This window comes from Stegostoma tigrinum, chromosome 1 (genome assembly GCF_030684315.1).
Source record: "Stegostoma tigrinum isolate sSteTig4 chromosome 1, sSteTig4.hap1, whole genome shotgun sequence".
Taxonomy (NCBI): domain Eukaryota; kingdom Metazoa; phylum Chordata; class Chondrichthyes; order Orectolobiformes; family Stegostomatidae; genus Stegostoma; species Stegostoma tigrinum.
This window is the reverse complement of record NC_081354.1, coordinates 171208615-171227163: the sequence shown is the minus strand read 5'-3', so window position 1 is coordinate 171227163 and position 18549 is coordinate 171208615. Positions and strand designations below refer to the sequence as shown.

The window sequence follows — 18549 nt, the reverse complement described above, 5'->3', positions numbered from 1 at the left end:
TTTTTTTAGAATACAAAAGACAAAAAACAGGAGCAGAAGTAGGCCACGAGGCCCATTTAGACTGCTTTGCTGTTCAATCTGACCATGATTGATCTTGGACAACACCACTTGCCCACTGATCTTCTATATCCATCAGGAATTCCCACCTTGTCTCTCCCAGCCTGTACATAATGAACTCACTCAAATGATCACCATGGCTCCCTCTTCAATTGTTACAGTGTGTAAAAGAGGAGCTCCTCTTCCTACCTAGGCCCCTTCAATATCAATGTGAACTCATTTCTGCTGCAAGATGAACAGTAGAGAGATAAGGCACCATTGGTTTCTAATGATATTATCAACTGCTTCTATTATTGTTAACAGCTAGTCCTGGTGGATCCTTAGTTTCCCTGGGGCTCTGATGCTTGCTGAGGTTTTATCGAGTGCACATTCAGGAACAGCATGAGTTGTCAACTTTCTATCCTGGTATGCCTGGCGGAGTTTGTGAAAACACAGGCTTATCATGAAGGGTGGGTAATTTGCCAGAAGAAAGTTCATTGAACTCTGGACCCAGTTCCTTTGGAACACTCTCTATTGGCTCACAAGCTCCATTTCCCACCCCGGGAATGGAAATCTATCCTTTCCAAGGTATTTAAAGCCTATTCCAGCCCTCTAGGTGAGGCAAACAGACCTATTGATAATTTAATACTCAGCACGCGGGATCGGAGAATTGACACAAATGGATAAGATATTAGAAAACAGCCATTTGGGAAACATCAACTGGCACTTTCAGAAGTTTCATTTACTTAAGGGGAGCAAGCATTGATTTGTAAAAGGCAGAACAAGATTAATTGAACGAATTAAAATTGTTGATGCTGGTTGATGAAGGGAAAGTGGTAGATTCTTTCAATATGGATTTTAAGAAAATCTTCAAGACAAAGAACTGATTAGCAAAATTGAGGCCCATGGATTTGGAAGGTCTTTGTCTAACTAGATCAGATTTTGACTTCTAGGCAGAAATACTGAGTCAAGGGAAGTCAATGTTTTTCAGACAAGAAGGCAGTACATTATAGAGTTCCCCAATGGGTCATTGCTATTTATGAACTACTTGGATTTTGGAATACAGTGTAGCATTTCAAAATTTGCCAGTGATACCAAATCTGGAGGAGTGACAAACAGCTAGGGTGATACAAATCATCTACAACTTAGATAAGTTAGCACAATGGACACACAAATATCTGAAGGAATTTAATAACAAACAGAGAATTGTGAAATGATGCATTTTGGCAAAAGGACGAGGGAGAGGCAATATAGTGTTAATAGCACAGCTTTAAAGGAGGAAAAGAGGGACCTACGGGTTTGTGTGCATTGATCTTTGAATGTTTCTGGATGTTATGAGAAAGTGATTAGTACAGCATTTGGGATATTGGACTTCACAAAATAGACATTGAGTACAAAAGCAGGGAAGTTGTACTCAACTTTTTTAAAATTCTGATTAGGCTGTTCGTGAAATACTGAACCCATTTCTGGCCTCCTCACTTTAGAAAGATTTCCAAGTCTTTTGTGTGGACGCGGATGAAATTTAATAGAATAGTTCCAGGGATGAAGGTTTGTTGCTCTAAGACTGGGTGAGAGAAGCTGAAATGTTCTTCTTGCAGCAAAGGAGATGGAAGAGAGATTTGTAGAAGAGTGTAACCATTATGGCAGGTTCGATAAGACAGGACAAGAAAAATCTCTTCCCAATGGCTTGTTGTTCAAGGATTAACAGATGCAATTTAAGGTATTAAGCGAGTGATGCTGGGGGCAATGACCTGGAACCCCCACTGTCCATGAGAACAAGGGCAGCAAAAACAAGCAGTGATTTCAAAGGGAAATTGGATGGACACTTGAAGAGGATCAGAGAAAGAGGTGGGATTGACTGGATTGCTTGAAGAGGATCAGAGAAAGAGGTGGGGTTGACTGGATTGCTTGAAGAGGATCAGAGAAAGAGGTGGGATTGACTGGATTGCTTGAAGATGATCAGAGAAAGAGGTGGGATTGACTGGATTGCTTGAAGAGGATCAGAGAAAGAGGTGGGATTGACTGGATTGCTTGAAGAGGATCAGAGAAAGAGGTGGGATTGACTGGATTGCTTGAAGAGGATCAGAGAAAGAGGTGAGATTGACTGGATTGCTTGATGAAGGACTAGCTTGACAGGCCAAATGAATTCCTTCTGTGCTAATAAACAGCCCTGTGACTCTTTGATATTGCTTAAATTAGATGTAAATGAAGTCATGAGTCAACATCAATGGGAATATTTAGGAATGAAATCACCGCACCAGTAATACGCCACAAGAGAGATTTGCCACACGAACATGAGTTAAATAACGTCTTTATCTACAAAAGCATCCTAAAGGGACCTCATCAGATTAGCCCCTGCTTGTTCTATTTGAACTTGCAACAATGTGGCAATCATTCACTTTCCTCTCAATCGTATGACAATCAAGCTATAGTTCAGCATTCTACAGTCGCCAAAACCTCATCATATCACACTGCGCGCGTTAGAATCCTTACACTTACAGTGATTACTTTTTTGTTTGCTTGGTAATTATGAAAGAGCCATTGACGCATATCATTCTGGTAGAAGCTCCACCTATTTGGTCAAGCTTTTAGTTACCCTTCCAAAAAAAGTAATCCCAAAGTAGAACTCTGAACTATAGTCTGATTGTTACACAACTGAGATTGATTGTCACATTACTACGGATTTTAATTTCCTGTCTCCCTCAGGTTTGGTCTCTGAGCAATATTAAGTGATATGGTATACCTGCAAAAATATAAACACGACAGTAATCCCAGCTTTATTTAGCAATTAAAGACTGTATGTGTGGCGCAGAGGGCTTGGTAAGGGGTTGTGGAGGGCAGAAAAATAGAACATGGTCAAAAAAGTCCTTTTTTAAATGCATCTGAAAATAAGGGAAACAGATTTTTTCAGGCTTACCAGACCTAAATCTATCAAAGAGTTTTTTTTTCTGCAAACAAAAAAGCATTTTTTGGCTTCAGTCTTAAAAAGTTCAAAACATGTGTACTCAGGCTTCAACACTTAACTTCTTGGCATGCTGACATGCTGAGAACGTTCAGAATTAGCCCCAGCTGCGAATATGTACAGAGTTCTAGATCTGGGAAAATAGTAACATGGGTCATTTATACACAGAGTGATGAGGATGATAGATTTATACTTTTTTTTATTCAGTCTGGACCATTTGAGAGTAGCTTCCTGACATTGCTGTACGATGTTCCTGATCAGTATTAAAATTCTCCAGACACACTTTGGCAAGTTTAGCACATCATTTATTTGCTTTGTTGCCAGTTTGGCTCTTAAATCCCAGATTTAATTTAAAGGAAAGCATCAGTTGACAACTAGCCGACTCATTAGGATCAAAACAAAAACCTTTGCATCCTCCCTACTTCTGGTGAGAGTTGGTCCATCCAAGAATCTGTACTGAAGTTATTATTGGAAAAAGGAAGACAAATTGAGAACAATAAGCACACGGCATGAAGTGTTTATAAAAGAGTAAGCAAAAGGCAAGGACAAAACAAAGGAGGATAGGGTCAGTGGGAATTGATATCTAAGGGTGGATTTTTTTTTAAAAATCACCGGATTTAAAACAAATTCACAGAATGGTTATAGCACAGGAGGATATTTGACCCCTCATGTGAAATTTGTCTCAGTTAAGAACTACTCAGCAGGTCTCATTCCTTCGCCTTTTCTCCAGTATTCTGCAAATTCTTTACTTTCCTGTCAATTATCCAATTCTATTTTGGAAGCCACAGTAGTCGAAGGAGGAAAAATGCCTTGATGTGACAGTGGTCACTCTCAACTTGCCTCTTGAGTGCTATTTATAAACCATCAAATAGTAGATGAAATTGAACAGAAACTTTTTTCGACAAATATATGATATTAGTAGCAGGCATCACATAATGCTAGCAGAGATCTGATCTGATTTTATTTATTATTATCACATGTACCAAGATACAGTGAAAAGTATTGTATTGCATGCTAACCAAACAAATTGTAGTTTACATAAGTATATCAGGGTAATATAACAGAATGCAGAATATAAGCTACAGAGAACGGGCAGAGAAAGATCAACTCTAATATATGAGAGGTCTGTTCATAAGAGGGACAGCAGGGAAGAAGCTGTTCTTAAATCTATTGGTATGTGTTTTCAAACTTTACACCCAATGGAACAGGGTAGAAGAGGGTATACCCATGGTGGGGTGGAGGGGGGGTGCGGTGTTGATTATGTTGGTTGCTTTCCCAACGCAGTGGAAAGTGTAGGAGTCAATGGAAGGAAGGCTGGTTTGTGTGGTGGACTAAGCTGTGTTCACAACTCTCTATAATTTCTTCCACACTTGGGAAGAACAATTGCTGGACCAAGCTGTGTTGCATCTGGGTAGAATGCTTTCCATGGTACATTTATAAACATTGGTAAGAGTCATTGTGTCCATGACCAATATTCTTAGCCTTCTGAGGTAGTAGAACCGTTGTTGTGTATTCTTGAACGTAGCATCGATGTTGATGGACCAGGAAAAGTTTTTGGTGGTTCCTACTCATAGGAACTTGATGCTCTCAATTCGCATCCACCCACATCCAAGGAAACATTAACCAAACTAGATAAAAGGACAAAATCAGAAACAAAACTAAGTCTGAAAAAGGGGACCTGTGATTGGATGAGCTGAAGTGGTAACATAGGAGGGGCAGAATCTCCTGATCTTGCTACTAAACCAATCAAAATTCAAAGGGGGATGACATTCCTTTTGTTTTCCACCACCATTATTGAGTTACGAGGGACAAACTGCCTCGTCTCCAGGGAGAATTTTCCCACTGCATCCATGCACTTTGAATCGCCTAATGAACCAGAACAGATAAATCAAGAATGTAAAAAAACTTCCATCCTTATTTGCTCTATGCTACATGTGACTTCAGGCCCATAGCAATGCAGTTTTCACTTACCTACTGCCAGGGCAATTAGACATGAATAATAAATGCTGTCCTGGCCAGTGATGCCCACATTCTGCAAATGAATAAAAATAATCATGAAGTATAAATCACTGTACAAAATGGTGATCAGAAGGTTTAAGGGTAGATTGAGGTGAAGAAAAACAAAGTTACTAGATTAAAAAGGGGAAAACTATGAGAACAAAAGAAAGAAAATTGCAAGAAAGTTTTGAAAACCCAAATCAGAAAATCTGTTGGGCGTTTTTAGAAATGTAATCAATAGAGTTCAAGACAAATACATTTCACTAAAAGCTTAAAACAAGCAAGTTAATTATAGGGCACTGAGGATTAATAAAGGACTTAAGGGAAAATGAAATTGAGACAAAAAACAAGTACTTAGAAACTGAAAGAGAGGAGGACCAAAGGTAATATGAGCAAGTTTAAAAATAAACAAAAATATCAAGGAAAGCAAAGACAAATGTGAAACCAAATTGTTATTAAAATTACAAATAAGTAATACTATTCTACAGATCACCATAAATCTTGTAAATAGATAAATAACAAATTGAAATTAACATAAGCTAACAAATCAGGAAGTAGGGCTGAAAGGATGAGGAAAATAGACTCATAAGCTATGAGGAGAAGTTGGTAGATGCATTAAATAGTTACATTGCCTCCATTTTTAACTAAGGGAGCAATAAGACTTCTGGATGAGTTTGAAAAGGATAATAACAGTCATACAGCATGGAAACAGACCATCCAGTTCAACTAGTCCACACCAACCATGTTCCCAAACCAAACTAGTCTCACTTTGGCCCATATCCCTCCAAACCTTTCCTATTCATGTATCTGTCCAAATGTCTTAAATGTTGTAACTGTACCCACATCCACCACTCCTCCGGCAGTTCATCCCACGTACAAACCACTCACTGGGTAAAAAAGCTGCCCCTCGTTGTCTTTTTTAAATCTTTCTCTTCTCACCTTAAAAATATGCGCCCTAGTTTTGAACTCCGCCACCCTTGGGAAAATACACTTGCTATTCATCTTATCTATGCCCGTCCTGATTTTATAAACTCTATGAGGTCACCCCTCAACCGCCCGTGAAAGATGTCCCCACCTATCCAACCTGTCTTTATAACCATGACCATCCATTCCCGTAACATCCTGGTAAACCTTTCAGAGTCGCCTCCAAATTAATAATATCTTTCCTATAACAAGGTGACCAGAACTGCACACAGTACTCCAGAAGAGGCCTCACCAACATCCTGAACAACCTCAATGTAATGTCCGAAATCCGATACACAAAAGTTTCAGCATTGAAGGCAACGATGCGAAATGCATTCCTTACCATCTTGTCGACATGTGATGCAAATTTTAAAGAATTATGTACACGAGCCCTTAGGTCTCTCTTTTCTACAGCGTTACCCAGGGCCCTACTACAACAATACAACTGAAATAGAGAGGGGAAAAAAATAAAACAATATCAGAAGCCAAACATGGGATAAATTTCCAAGTCATAATGGTAAGCACTCTAAAAAACTTATGGAAATTAGAGATGGGATAGCTGAGTTACTAGTTTATAAAAATACTGGGACTGTAACGGGTACATTGCCAGTGGACATGCATCCAACAAATGGGTTCCATGTGAGTAAAAACAAGATGTGATCTCTAAGGATGATAACAAATTTTGGGGCTGGATGAACACAACAGGCCAAGCAGCATCTTAGGAGCATAAAAGCTGACATTTCGGGCCTAGACCCTTCATCAGAAAAGGGGGATAGGGAGAGGATTCTGAAATAGATAGGGAGAGAGGGGGAGGCAGACTGAAGATAGATAGAGGAGAAGATAGGTGGAGAGGAGAGTATGGGTGGGGAGGTAGGGAGGGGATAGGTCAGTCCGGGGAGGACGAATAGGTCAGGGAGGTGGGATGAGGTTATTAGGTAGGAAGTGGAGGTGCGGCTTGAGGTGGGAGGAGGGGATAGGTGAGAGGAAGAACAGGTTAGGCAGGTGGGGACGAGTTGAGTTGGTTTTGGGATGCAGTGGGGGAAGGGGAGATTTTGAAGCTGGTGAAATCCACATTGATTCAATTAGGCTGCAGGGTTCCCAAGTGGAATTTGAGTTGCTGTTCCTGCAACCTTCGCGTGGCATCATTATGGCACTGCAGGAGGCCCAGGATAGACATGTCATCTAAGGAATGGGAGGGAGAGTTAAAATGGTTCATGACTGGGAGGCGCAGTTGTTTACTGTGGACCGAGTATCGGTATTCTGCACAGCAGCACCCAAGCCTCCGCTTGGTTTCTCCAATGTAGAGGGAGCCACACCGGATACAGCGGATGCAGTACACCACATTGGCAGATGTGCAGGTGAACATCTGCTTGATGTGGAAAGTCATCTTGGGGCCTGGGATGGGGGTGAGGGAGGAGGTGTGGGGGCAGGTGTAGCACTTCCTGCGGTTACAGGGGAAAGTGCCAGCTGTGGTGGGGTTGGAGGGAAGTGTGGAGCGAACAAGGGAGTCACGGAGAGAGTGGTCACTCCAGAAAGCAGACAAGGGTGGGGTTGGAAAAATGTCTTTAGTGGTGGGGTTGGATTGTAGATGGCGGAAGTGTCAGAGGATGATGCGTTGTATCTGGAGGTTGGTGGAGTGGTATGTGAGGGCGAGGGGGATTCTCTTTTGCTGGTTATTACAGGGGCGGGGTGTGAGGGATGAGGTGCAGGAAATGTGAGAGACACGGTCGAGGGCATTCTCAACCACTGCGAGGGGGAAGTTGCGGCCCTTGAAGAACGAGGACATCTGGAATGTGCGGGAGTGGAATACCTCATCCCGGGAGCAGATGCAGTGGAGGCGAATGATTTGGGAAAATGGGATGGAACTTTAGCAGGAAGGTGGGTGGGAGGAGGTGTATCCCAGGTAACTGTGGAAGTCGGTGGGCTTGAAATGGATGTCGGTTTGTGGGTAGTTCGCTGAGATGGAGACAGAAAGGTCCAGCAAGGTGAGGGGTGTGTTGGAGATGGTCCAGGTGAACTGAAGGTTGGGGTGGAAGATGTTGGTGAAATGGATGAACTGTTCAAGCTCCTCTTGGGAGCATAAGGCTGCGCCGATACAGTCATCAATGTAACGGAGGCAGAGTTAGGGCCAGTGTAGGGGCGAAAGAGGGACTGTTCCACGTAACCTACAAAGAGGCAGGCATAGCTTGGGCCTATACGGGTACCCATGGCCACCCCCTTTGTCTGTAGGAGTGGAAAATTCTTGCAAAACTTCCATTCCATATTCCCAATTCCTTCACCTCCGCCGCATCTGCTCCCAGGATGACGCATTCCACTCCCGCACATCCCAGATGTCCTCGTTCTTCAAGGACTGCAACCGCAGGGACCCCGCAGTGGTCAAGAATGCCCTCAACCATGTCTCCCGCATTTCCCGCACCTCATCCCTCACACCCCGCCCCTGCAATAACCGTCAAAAGAGAATCCCCCTTGTCCTCACATACCACCCCACCAACCTCCAGATACAACGCATCATCCTCTGACACTTACGCCGTCTGCAATCCGGCCCCACCACTAAAGACATTTTTCCCTCTCAACCCTTGTCTGCCTTCCGGAGGGACCACTCTCTCCATGACTCCCTTGTCCGCTCCACACTCCCCTCCAACCCCACCACACCTGACACTTTCCCCTGTAACCGCAGGAAGTGTTACACCTGCCCCCACACCTCATCCCTCACTCCCATCCCAGACCCCAAGACGACATTTCACATCAAGCAGATGTTCACCTGCACATCTGCCACTGTGGTATACTGCATCTGCTGTATCCTGTGTGGCTTCCTCTACATTGGGGAAACCAAGCGGAGGCTTGGGGACCGCTTTGCAGAACACCTCTGCTCAGTTCACAATAAACAACTGCACCTCCCAGTCGCGAACCATTTCAACTCCCCCTCCCATTCCTCAGACAACATGTCCATCATGGGCCTTCTGCATTGCCACAACGATGGCATCCGAAGGTTGCAGGAACAGCAACTCATATTCCGCTTGGGAAGCCTGCAGCCTAATGGTATCTATGTGGATTTCACCAGCTTCAAAATCTCCCCTTCCCCACCGCATCCCAAAACCAGCCCAGCTCTTCCCCGCCTGCCTAACCTGTTCTTCCTCTCACCTAGCCCCTCCTCCCACCTCAAGCCGCACCTCCACTTCCTACCTACTAAACTCATCCTGCCCCCTTGACCTGTCCGTCCTCCCTGGACTGACCTATGCCCTCCCTACCTCCCCACCTATACTCTCCTCTCCACCTATCTTCTTCTGTATCCATCTTCAGTCCGCGTCCCCCTCCCTCCCTATTTATTTCAGAATCCTCTCCCTATCCCCCTTTTCTGATGAAGGGTCTAGGCCTGAAACATCAGCTTTTATGCTCCTAAGATGCTGCTTGGCCTGCTGTGTTCATCCAGCTCCACACTTTGTTATCTCGGATTCTCCAGCATCTGCAGTTCCCATTATCTCAGCTCTAGGGGTGAGTCGATTTAACATCTGCGTTATGAAAACGATTGGAATCTATTCTAAAGAAGTGGTTGAAGGTTGTTTAGAGTGACAAAAACAAATGAATTTTGAAAAGCTAAGTCAAATGGAGCCACATTGCTCACAAAGTGTGGAGCTGGATGAACACAGCAGCCAAGCAGCATCTCAGGAGCACAAAAGCTGACATTTTGGGCCGAGACCATTCATCAGATGAAGGGTCTAGGCCCAAAACGTCAGCTTTTGTGCTCCTGAGATGCTGCTTGGCCTGCTGTGTTCATCCAGCTCCACACTTTGTTATCTTGGATTCTCCAGCATCCATTATCTCTGGAACCACATTGCTGTTCCTTCACTGGTGCTGCATCAAAATCCTGGAACTCCCTTCCTAACACCACAGCAGGCTCCCTATACCCCAACGGCTGCAGCAGCACAAGGCGGGGGACATCACCATCTTGTTCAGTGCAATTAGAGATGGGCAACAAATGCTGGCCTTGCCTTTGAGACCAACCCATTAACTTTTTAAAAAAAATACTTTCACACTTTGGACTTCGGGGCAACTTCCTCAAGATCAATAATTGCAGACGATGCCAGACCGTGAGAACAATGAGCAGGAAAGCAAAAGAATGCAAGAGGGTATTAGACGATTCCCAGACCAAGAAGTTACATGGTGAATGAACTTTAGTATAGATGATTTTGAAGTGATGCAATTTGGGTAAGCAAAAGAGAAACATCTCTTCAGTATGAGAAAATAAGAGTCCCCATGGGCTGGATTAATTGAAAGCAATGTTACAAATGAAAAACAATGTTTAAAAATGCTAAAAAAAACTGAGGTTACTTCTGGTGTTCAATTCAAAATTGGTGATGCAATGTTAAATTTGTGCAGAGTCCAAACTCAGGATTCTGGTTTCCATTTTATGCAAATATGTCGGACTATTAGCAAAAGAATGGGAGGTGAAAACGGCATCTCTTTCTCAGAGAATGATTGGCATGTCGACCTCATCAGTGGTTGAGGGACATTGTTTAGAAACTTTAAGAGGTAAACTAAACAAGAAGATGGAATAAGACGGAATAGCTAGATATAGAGAAAGGTTGATGAAGCAGAGGAAATTAAAGTTGGCACCTGTGGAGTAGCAGCCCTAGCACAGGCGAGTTGGGCTGAATGGTCCACGCTCTCTGAATTCATTCTGCGGTGGACTTGCGATCCTTTAACTGAATAAAGCCACTGAAAGGGTAAAACAAAATTCCCAAGGGATGCAGATCCCCCTCCCTGTTGTCCCAGAAATTGCTCTATTATCGTTACAACACACACCCACTTCAGAGGGAATTAACATTTCTGTCTCGGCCCAACTTGCGCTTTACAGTCGGAATCCAGAGTGAGCCCAGTCGGCCCATCGCGCCTTCAACTGTCAAATGGCATCTCACCACGTGTAACCTGCCAATTGGGGTTTCCGGTGATAACAACTTCACTCGCTTCTAGATTAAATCTGACGTCCGCCGCACCCTCGGGCACTGTTGCAGCTCCTGTAATGACTCGCTGCCTGTCTCCGTCCACAGTTACTGCTTTTAGCAGAGACTTTACTTTTCACTGTACTCCTGTATAGAACATAGAACATTACAGCACAGTACAGGCCCTTCGGCCCTCGATGTTGTGCCGACCTGTCATACCAATCTCAAGCCCATCTAACCTACACTATTCCATGTACGTCCATATGCTTGTCCAATGACGACTTAAATGTACCTAAAGTTGGCGAATCTACTACCGTTGCAGGCAAAGCGTTCCATTCCCTTACTACTAAGTAACAATAAAGGCTATTCTTTTCTAATCTATTCTGTTTGTATCGGTTCTGCTCAGTAGACTGTTAGCTGTGGGGCGGTGTATAGTTGAGTGGCACAGCCCGCTTCTGGTTTCTGTTGGATTTACACTCCAGGCGGGGACAGATCAGCGACTTCTGGTATTTCTGTGATCCAGACCGGGCGGGGGAATGAGATTTCAGAAATGTTACTGTGTTCGCGAATTAATGTCCTCCCAGCGCACATTTTAAGGGTCGATTCGCGGGTTGTGATATTGAGGAGATTTACAACACTGCGAGGGTCAAGGGAAAGAGTGGTTTTTTTTATTATTAAGGAGACCAAGCAGAGGATTTTGTTTTCGGACTGACGAGCTGAGCAGCGGCCAGCATTGATGACCTTTCGGGTCGATCAGTGACTTCTTCACTGAGTGTGGGTGCACTAATATCGGGCTGATTTCGGGACTGTCTCCCCAGGGTCTCCCAGACCGAATGGGGCGAGATTTTGAGACAAATCTGGCTCCTTCTGTGCAAATAGCTTTAGATTTTCTGTTCCTTCAAATGGTTCTCGGTAAAATCTCAGCCACGGGACTCCTTAGATATAAAAGGAGCAGGGAAACATGGATTCCAGTCTTCAGCAAATGCTGGGAATCTAAGGAGATTGACCTGAATTATGAGTCAACGATTAATTCCCCGATTTGTTCAGAACAATAATTGTGTACTAATCTGAATCTGCGCTTGTATTCGCTTCATAGACAAACGCGGGACAGAATAAAATTCCGTGTCACGCTGGGCGACCACCGATATCTTCGATGCTAATCATTCATAATGCAACCTTGAGCTACCAATACAGTGTGTTTTAATTCCCCCACTCCTTTATTTATCGAACAGAAATCCCACTACACTTATAATGGTCCCCTGTAAATTGGAATGACTGGGCTCGAGTCTCCCCGGACCTTTCCGGTGGGAGGCATAGATCCAGCAGGAGAGGAGGAAGGGATGGCAGAAAGGAGGGAGGGATGGGGGAGGCAGGAGGGAGCGGGAGGCAGGAGGAGGGGAGATGAAAGAAATCGAGTCCGCTCGCTCAGTCAGAAAGTTAGAGTTAGCTGTTGAAGAGGACAATAACAGGCAAAGCAGCCGAGAGAACAAAGTTAGAGACGATTGGAAGGCGACAGCAAGGCGGGGGCAAGATAGAACAGGAGTCGGGAACTGGGGATGGAAAGATCAGAGAAAAGTCCGTGAGAGGAGCCGGGGACACCAGGAGGTGGGGTGGTGGGGTGAAGTGGAGTGAGGTACAGAAACAAGACGAAAAAAACAGACGGGGACATTGATGGAGAAAGGGTTGAAAGAGATGTGGGCTCGAGAGAAGAGCGCGACACAGAAGCTAAAGAAACGAATGAAGCAAGGAGAGCCAGAGGTCCTCAGCTAGAGGAGAGGGCAGAACATTATCAGACATTTTCCATTCTGATAATTTTCTACACTGGTCAGGCGACTGTTTTCAACCTTCCTGCGTAAAACATAAATAAACAAGTCTGTTCAATGCCATGTTTTACTCGACCATGTCTTGGTCGGAATATTTATTTTACATTAATGTATGTTGCTACAGAAACCCCAAAACGTGCGCTAACAGTTGAGACATTTCGATGAGTTCCGCCTCACCTCTCCTAAGCAAATCGCCGTCTTAGTTATATCGAGACTAATGAAAGCAACGAGTTCCGACACTGAATCATTCACTTTTGAACTGAATTAAAAACAAAACAAATTTTGTCGCTGCGTGTCACAAGCGTATAGCCCGGTTTAAGCAATGCGTTTAATGGAATCAAATTGGCAGAAAGTAATCGTATAATTAAAGTTAATATTAAAGGATTATTACAACAGAACTGGTAATTCCGCCCAGTAATATTTACCTTCCAGGGATTCAACTTGACATCTGGAATACCAATTTCAATTTTTATTCGTTCAGCGGCAAAAGAGAAGAGAAACTGGCTTGTTATTGAAAAACAGAAATGATTTTTTAATGTAATTTTTAAAAAGCGCTAGAAAAATTAACTCAACAAAAAGACAGCAATCGAGCCCCGGCACCAATCCTCACGTGGAGATTCGACACAGCGCTCATATGAAAATTTATGGAGATTTCGGTTCCTTACTTTTACACAGGGCAAGACTTTCGTGAGTTTTCATCAGTGCAGAAGAGGAGTTTTCAGCCTAAAAAGCGAAAACTACAGGTATGGCAGCATCCATGGGGAGAAATCAAAAAGTTTTTAATGTTCCTTCAGTAAACTGGGGATGCTGGCTGGCTCTGGAGGGGTCGGGGGGTGGGGGGGTAGAGCAGCCGACTCTTTGCCGCCCTCTGTCAGTGTCCCCTACACACACACATACACACACAGAGAGAGAGAGAGAGAGCCCGTGACGTTGGGACCATCCCGAGGAGGCGAGGTTTAATGTGATTGAAAAGTGATCTTCAAGCTTCAGCATCCAACTGCTTTGAAGAGATTTTCGTTAGTGGTCAGCGTGGGCGATATTTCTGACCGCTCTCTCGGTTTGTTTCTCTCTCTCTCTGTCTGTCCGAAGGGGTGTGGAAAGACGGAGCAACATTTCTTAACCTGGGCTTGTGTGGATAAAGTGAGCCGCTGAGAGACAGAAAGGGAGAGGGGAAAGTAAAAGTTACAGCGCGAAGTAAATGGGAGAAGGAAGAAGATGCAGGAGGGCTTGAGGGGGTTAAAGTCCAGTGAGGAATGAGTGAGCCCATCCCCTGAGCAAAGCTTGGGTGTGCGGGGCAGGGGAAGAAGTTGCCCAAATCTTCCCCCCACCCCCCCTTCCCCGACACACACACACACACACACACACAATCCCATTCCAATGGAGAGCCTGGCTGCTCTAAGATGACTTGGGAGGAGTGGACGAACCGGAGTGTGGACGGTAACGGCTCGGGGGGAGCCGGCAACAGGTCGAGTGAGGAAGGGGCGGCGGGACTGGACGGCGTGGCCGTGGGGGTGGTGCTGGGCGCCCTGATCGCCTTCGCCATCGCCGGTAACATTCTGGTGATCCTCTCGGTGGCGTGCAACCGGCACCTGCAGACGGTCACCAACTACTTCATCGTTAACCTGGCGGTGGCGGACCTGCTGCTGAGCGCCACCATCCTGCCGTTCTCGGCCAGCCTCGAGGTGTTCGGCTACTGGGCTTTCGGGAGGCCCTTCTGCGATGTGTGGGCGGCCGTGGACGTGCTCTGCTGCACCGCGTCCATCATGAGCCTGTGCACCATCTCCATCGACCGCTACATCGGCGTACGCTACTCCCTGCGCTACCCTGCCATCATGACCGAGCGGAAAGCGGTCTGGATCCTCCTGCTCCTCTGGCTCTCCTCCCTGGTCATCTCGGTGGGACCCCTCCTGGGCTGGAAGGAGCCCGCTCCCGCCGACGACACCCTGTGCAGCATCACCGAGGAACCGGGCTACGCCCTCTTCTCGTCGCTGTTCTCTTTCTACCTGCCCCTCACCGTCATCCTGGCCATGTACTGCCGCATCTACGTGGTGGCCCGGAGGACCACCCGCAGCCTGGAGGCCGGGGTCAAGAGGGAGCGAGGGGGCAACAGCACCGAGCTGGTGCTGAGGATCCACTGCCGGAGTGCGGCCGGGCCGGGGGACGAGCCGGCTTCCACCCTCAGGGCCAGGGGCCAGGCGCCGCCGCCCCTCCGCAGTTCACTGTCCATGCGCCTCCTCAAGTTCTCCCGCGAGAAGAAAGCGGCCAAGACCGTCGGCATCGTGGTCGGTGTCTTCGTCCTCTGCTGGCTTCCCTTCTTCACCATCTTACCGCTCGGTAGGTAGAGCGTGAGGGAGAGCGCGGGATCAAAACGGGGTGGGGAACTTTCTAACAGGGTCAAGCTGCGTGTAAACCAACTAAAAATAAACCAGAATGTTGCTGGATAAAGCTCAGGCAGCATCCGCGGAGAGAAATCAGAGTTAAAGAGTTAAGGGTCGACAAACCTTGTAAATGTGTCTCTGTGTTTGTGTGTGTGTGTGTCCATCTCCGCTTCAGAATTATCAGCAAAGTCCAGATATTATCACATGTCATGGGTCTCAGTAGCTCAATGTCATTGGTTCTGTGTTGCAACTCTCTCTGATTCTGAAACCTTGTGAGTTCTCACCTCTATTGACTCTATCCCACTATTAGGCAGTTCAGAGATTCACTGTGTACCACATGGGACTCGAACCTGGGTTTACTGCCGCTGTGCCATCGCAAACCGAAGGAATACAGTACTATTACATATCACTCCTTGTCCCACCTCACTGTAAATCGGCTAACTCTGAGGGAGACGGTGTTCGGGTTTTGATTTTGAGATCCAGATCACTCATACCCAGATGACGCATGCCGACTTTTCAAACTTCCAACCCTCCTGTCGGTGGCACAGACTTCATTTGGAAGGCATCCTAATTTCCCATCACGTCCTGGCAGGTTAGTCAGCGCTTCAGGCGCCTCGCCATCTTTTCATCGAAGAGTGTCGGGGTGGGTCACGGCTCAGTCAGTCCAATCAATCCTTTGAGTTTTACTTTCCCATAGGTGGGATGGGGGGAGGTGGGGGCGAAGTTTTATTCATGACCTGTTGGATTCTAACTGGTGATCGCCTCTCGAAGGTGGCACGGTACAAGTTTCATTTGCGGGCAGCTCAGAACTAAAATGCTCCACTGTCTTTTTTTTTAAATCAGAAACTGACGTTCCCGCCAAAATCCCGGGAATAGCACGAACTGCAGATGCTGGAGTCTGAGTCAATGCAGTGTGGAGCTGGATGTGGTGGGGTGATGGAGGGTTTAGGCCCTAAACGTTGACTCTCCAGTTCCTCTGATGCTGCCTGACATGCTGTGTTCCTCCCAAAGACTCGCTGCTCAGATTAAATTCAGGCGGGCAGAATGCACTGGGAATGCATAATTCCTGATCTATAGGAATGAAGCACAGAACCAGAATTTAGAGCCCGATGGGAGCCACTCTTCTGGTAGAAATTTATGAGTGGGACTTCACACCTAGGCATTCTATTGTTTTGTTTTAATCACTGGTGAGATGTGGGTTTTTACTGGCTGGCCAGAATTTACTGCCCATTCCTAGTTGCCCTTGTGAGGTTGGTGGTGAGCTCCCTCCTTGAACCTCTGCAGTCCATGTGCTGTGCATTAACTGGTAATGCCTTAAGGGAGGGAATTCCAGGAGTTTCACCCAGCAAAAGTCAAGGAACAGCAATTCATTTCCAAGTCAGGATGGTGAGAGGTTAGGAAGGGAGCTTGCAAGTTGGTAGTGTTTCTATGTATCTACTGCCCTTGTCCTTCCAGATGGAAGTGGCCATGGGTTTGGAAGATGCTGTCTGAGGTTCTTTGGTGAATCTTTTCTGCAGTGTATCTTGTACTCATCTGCTGCTGCTGAGCTTCGGCGGTGGAGGAAGTGGATGCTAGTAGGTGTAGTGCCTATCAAGCGGTCTGCTTTGTCACGGATGGTGTCAAGCTTCTTGAGTGTTGTTGGAGCTGCAACCATCCAACTAAGTGGGGAGTATTCCATCACACTGCTGATTTTGTGCCTTGTAGATAGTAGACAGCTTTGGGAAGTTACTTGTGAAAGTAATCCTGGCCTATGACTTGCTCTTGTAACCCATGTGTTGATGGGGGTGAGTCCAGATGAGTTTCTGTCAATAGTGACCACAAGAATGTTGATAGGGGATTTGTTGATGGTAACACCATTAGAACATAGAACAGTACAGCACAGAACAGGCCCTTCAGCCCACAATGTTGTGCCGACCATTGATCCTCATGTATGCACCCTCAAATTTCTGTGACCATATGCATGTCCAGCAGTCTCTTAAATGACCCCAATGACCTTGCTTCCACAACTGCTGCTGGCAACGCATTCCATGCTCCCACAACTCTCTGCGTAAATGTCAAGGGGTTGTGGTTAGATTGTCTCTTACTTTAGAGAGTTATTGCCTGGCATTTGAGTGGTGCCAATGTCACTGGCCACTTGTCTGCCCAAGTGTGGATATTGTCCAGACCTTGTTGCATTTCAGCATGGACTCCTTCAGTATCTGAGGAGTCGCACATCATGCTGAACATTGCACACAATCATCAGTGAACATCCCTCCTTCTGACCTTATTGAGGAGGGAAGGTCATTGAAATAATTAAGATAGAGACTTGTTAAAGTTGAGTCACATTATTAGGGATTTCAGTTTTCCTAATGAACATTTTCTGCCTTGGTATTACATTTGGAAAGGAACACTGTCAAAATTTAGGTCTGCTACATCTTCAGAGAAATTCAGTGGATAGTTTGTGTGTTCTTAACTGCCCTGTAATTGATTATGTTGTTGATATCCCTAATTTGCTGTTTGGTGTACTTTTGTCTCAGGTGTACAAATAATTGATTGGTATTATAATTACAGTGTACTATTTTGTTTTCTGTGTCTAACTGCATTTATAATATGGCTACAAAACAGAAACCAAATCAATCCATGCTAGCATTTAATCTACAGTTGAGCGTGATCCTGCCTCATGAGTTTTCTTATCTTCCTTTAAATGTAGCGCTATTTATGTCTATTATATCAGCATTATGTTCCACTTTCTTATCATTCTTTGGGTAAAGAATTTTCTCTTCAACTTATTCATTTATTAATCAAATAATATCTTACATTTATAACCTTTAACACTTCCTCACAAATGGGAACATTTTCTCTGCAGCTGCACTATCAAACTGTTTTATCATCTTAAAAGATGCCTAGGAGATTGCTTTTTGAAATTAAAGATCCACTCAGTTCTGATGTCATCCTCAAGAATCTCTTTTGTATCATCTCCGATGTCTTTCTAATCATACTCAGACTGGAACTGCAAGCTTTCTCGTTTCATTAAACTTTGATTCAAGCTGATCATGATTCCTAAGGGCTTTTCAATTCTATCTATCTACAAATGATTGCCTGTGCTTAGTTTGCTTTTTATGATTTTACCAACCGGTATAGTTACTTTTAATAGTTTTAGTCATTCCGTGGTTTTTATGAGGTATGGATCTGTGCTGTTGACTTTTGTCTGATCCTGCATCTCATTCACACTCCAATTATTGAAGGAGTATGTGTCCTCCTTATTTCTGCAACCAAATAAACCACCCTGACACCTATTTATATTCCTGTACTCATTTCATTATATTACCAATTCTCTCAGTTTGTTTATAATCTATATCATTCATATATTTCTCAAGGATAGTTAAGGATTGGCAATAATGCTGGTCTAACCTTAGACACCCACAGTTCTGTAAACAAACAAATACAAAATTGCTCACCTTTATCCTTTA

General features: G+C 45.0%; 1 protein-coding gene across 2 annotated transcripts in view; it reads left to right on the top strand.

Annotated features, from left to right (window-relative positions):
* The first annotated feature begins 13688 nt into the window (after positions 1-13688).
* The window catches only part of adra1d (adrenoceptor alpha 1D), an 80207-nt gene continuing 75346 nt past the window's right edge, over positions 13689-18549 (top strand). For both annotated transcript variants that reach the window (XM_059650308.1, XM_048540669.2), the window contains exon 1: positions 13689-15056. In XM_059650308.1, coding sequence (XP_059506291.1) covers positions 14123-15056 — 934 coding nt within the window. In that variant the 5' untranslated portion in view covers positions 13689-14122. The remainder of the gene's footprint in view (positions 15057-18549) is intronic.